This window comes from Chenopodium quinoa, unplaced genomic scaffold, assembly GCF_001683475.1.
Source record: "Chenopodium quinoa cultivar QQ74 unplaced genomic scaffold, ASM168347v1, whole genome shotgun sequence".
Classification (NCBI taxonomy): Eukaryota; Viridiplantae; Streptophyta; class Magnoliopsida; order Caryophyllales; family Amaranthaceae; genus Chenopodium; species Chenopodium quinoa.
The window spans coordinates 363,894-366,518 of NW_018744268.1; the positions used below are offsets into that span (position 1 = coordinate 363,894).

General features: G+C 42.2%; 1 protein-coding gene across 1 annotated transcript; it reads left to right on the forward strand.

Moving 5' to 3' along the window:
- The first annotated feature begins 308 nt into the window (after window positions 1-308).
- LOC110694900 lies at window positions 309-1,164 on the forward strand. Its single transcript, XM_021872101.1, has 2 exons — window positions 309-593; window positions 688-1,164. Exons 1-2 carry the CDS (start codon window positions 309-311, stop codon window positions 1,162-1,164), a joined length of 762 nt encoding a protein of 253 aa, XP_021727793.1.
- Window positions 1,165-2,625: the final 1,461 nt, after the last annotated feature.

Below are 2,625 nucleotides of genomic sequence, written 5' to 3' on the forward strand. Positions count from 1 at the left end.
AGAGATTAGGGATAAACTCAACGAAAGAAACTCAAGAGGGAGGCAAGACATTACTTGTGGGATGATCCCATCTTTTGTAAACGAGGGGTTGATGGCTTGCTTAGGCGTTGTGTTCCAAATGAAGAGGTTCCTAGTGTTCTAAAGATGTGCCATTCGGATCCTAGTGGTGGCCATATGGGTGTTTCCAAAACCGCTACTAAGGTTCTTCAATGTTGTTTGTGGTGCCACATCTCTTCAAGGATTCATGGGGCTTTGTCAAGCCATGTGACCAATGTCAAAGAGTTGGGAATCTCTCCAAGTGAAATGAGATGCCTCAACAACCTATTCTTGAGTTGAAGGTGTTCGATGTATGGAGGATTGACTTCATGGGGCCATTCCCATCTTCATATGGGAATCAATTCATACTTGTGGGTGTGGACTATGTTTCTAAGTGGGTTAAGTCCATTGCTTCCCCAACAAATGACCACAAAGTAGTATTGAAGTTGTTACAAAAAATCATCTTCCCAAGGTTTGGTGTGCCTAAGGCTGTGATAAGCGATAACGGTTCTCATTTTGTTCACAATGCCTTCCAAAAGATGTTAAGGAAACATGAGGTTCATCAACGCTTTAGCCTTCCATATCATCCTCAAACGAGTGGCCAAGTCGAGGTCTCCAATTGTTAAATAAAGCTTATTCTTGAAAAGACAGTTGCAAGGTATAGAAATGATTGGTCGGATAGGTTGGATGATGCTCTTTGGGCCTAGAGAACGGCTTTCAAGACACCTATTGGCACCACTCCATATCGCCTTGTCTATGGCAAATCATGCATACCGTGCTTTGTGGGAAATCAAGAAGATAAACTTTGATTTAGAAAGTGCAGGGGAGAAAAGGTGGTTGGATCTTCATGAGCTAGAGGATCTTAGACTTGATTCTTATGATTGTGCTAGCACCTATAAAGCTCGTTCCAAGGAAGATAACGTCAAGCTTATTGAGAGGAAAGAGCTTTTTGTTGGTGATAAAGTCCTCCTCTACAATTCAAGAATGAAGTTATCTCTCGGAAAGTTCATGTCAAGATGGAGTGGCCCTTTCTTGGTGAAAGATGTTTTTGCTAATGGTGCCATGGGGATTTCTCCCTTGGATCCCTCATCTTCTTTTATGGTTAATGGTCGTCGGCTCAAGTCATAAAATGATTCTCTTCAAGCCACCTTGAATGGGTGGTAAACGTCGAGCTAACGACGTTAAAGAAAAGCGCTTACGGGAGGCAACCGGATTGTCACCTCAACTCTCTTTTCTATCCTTTCTTATATTTTTCTTTGTTGATTTTTGCTCTTACCTTTCCTTGTGTTTTTGGTTTATTTTGTAGGTTGCCTTCATTCATCAACTATTGACTTAATGTGTTTGATGAGGATGGCAAAAGGAGAATTTGGAGTGTAGGGGAGAGGAGACCTTGTGGGCTTGGAGAGGCCTCGGGTGCCCTTGCTTTAAAAAAGGGAAAATTCGATCAAGAACTTCCCGCGGTCTCTACGCCATCTCCCCATGGGCGCGAATGTCTTAGAGAGGCCGTTGGTATTGGAGAGGGCACGACGTATTTTGTCAAAAAAAGGATCAGGAACTCTCTGCGGTTGCCCCGCGGGCTCCCCGCAGGCGTGGCAACTTTGGAGAGGGCGCGGCCCCAGTTAAAGGTAAAATCGAGTAAATTTTCCAATAAGGTCCCTCGGTCTCTACACAGGCGCGGGCGATTCCCCGCGGGCGCAAGGAAGTCGGGAGAGGGCGCGGCTTGCATGGTTTCAAGGGGGACGATTTTTCTTCTCTCTCTCTCTCTCCTCTCTTATTTTTCAATTCCCCCTTATTTTTATCCTTTTTCTCTCTTCGTCCTCTCAAACCCTAACCCCCAAATCATCTTTATCAGACAAATTCACTCAAATTCATCCTTTTTTTCACTTAATTCTCCATCACAATTTCCATCATACTCCATTTTCATCAAGATTAGTCTCTTTTCTCGTGGTTTTTCGGGAAATTCGAGTCCTTGACGGGATTTTGAGCTTTGTTTGAGTTTTCAATCTTGGTAAACTTCTAACCTTTGTTTTATTTTTGTCAATTTCAATTGATTATAATACATTGATTTATGTTTTCCTTGATTTAGCATGACTATGATGTCTATGGTAGTGTGTATGGTTATTTTGGAATTTTTTTTAGTGATTTGTGCTTATTTTTTGATGGATTGTTAACGTTGTTGGTTGCTGTTTGGATTTTTGGTTGTTTTGTTGCTTGTAACAGGTACTTTGTAGTTTGTGGTGGTTTTGGGTGGTATTGTGAAGGTGGTTTGATAAATTGGTGGTAGTAATGGTAGGGATTTAGGGTTATTGTGTAGTTTCTTGTGTGGGTTGAGCTTTTGACTATGGATTTGTTAAGTAAAGTAAAGATTAGCAAGAAAATTTCAAACCAATCCCCCGGCCAATCCTCCCAAGGCCAATCCTCTCGTAGCCAACCTTCAAACACCGAACCTCCTGACAACCAAATGATACCCCACCTCTTCCTTACCTCCCCTCAAATTTCACAATCGGTCTAAACATATCCTTAACTATAACAAAAGGAAATCCCAGAATTTAGACCGACTGGCAACCATCTTCCCGATGATATGGTCAA

Coding starts and splice junctions, on each gene's coding strand:
- LOC110694900 (XM_021872101.1), top strand. CDS start 309: ATGCCTCAACAACCTATTCTTGAGTTGAAGGTGTTCGATGTATGGAGG. Junction 594..687: donor AGATGTTAAGGAAACATGAG/GTTCATCAACGC, acceptor TTGAAAAGACAG/TTGCAAGGTATAGAAATGAT.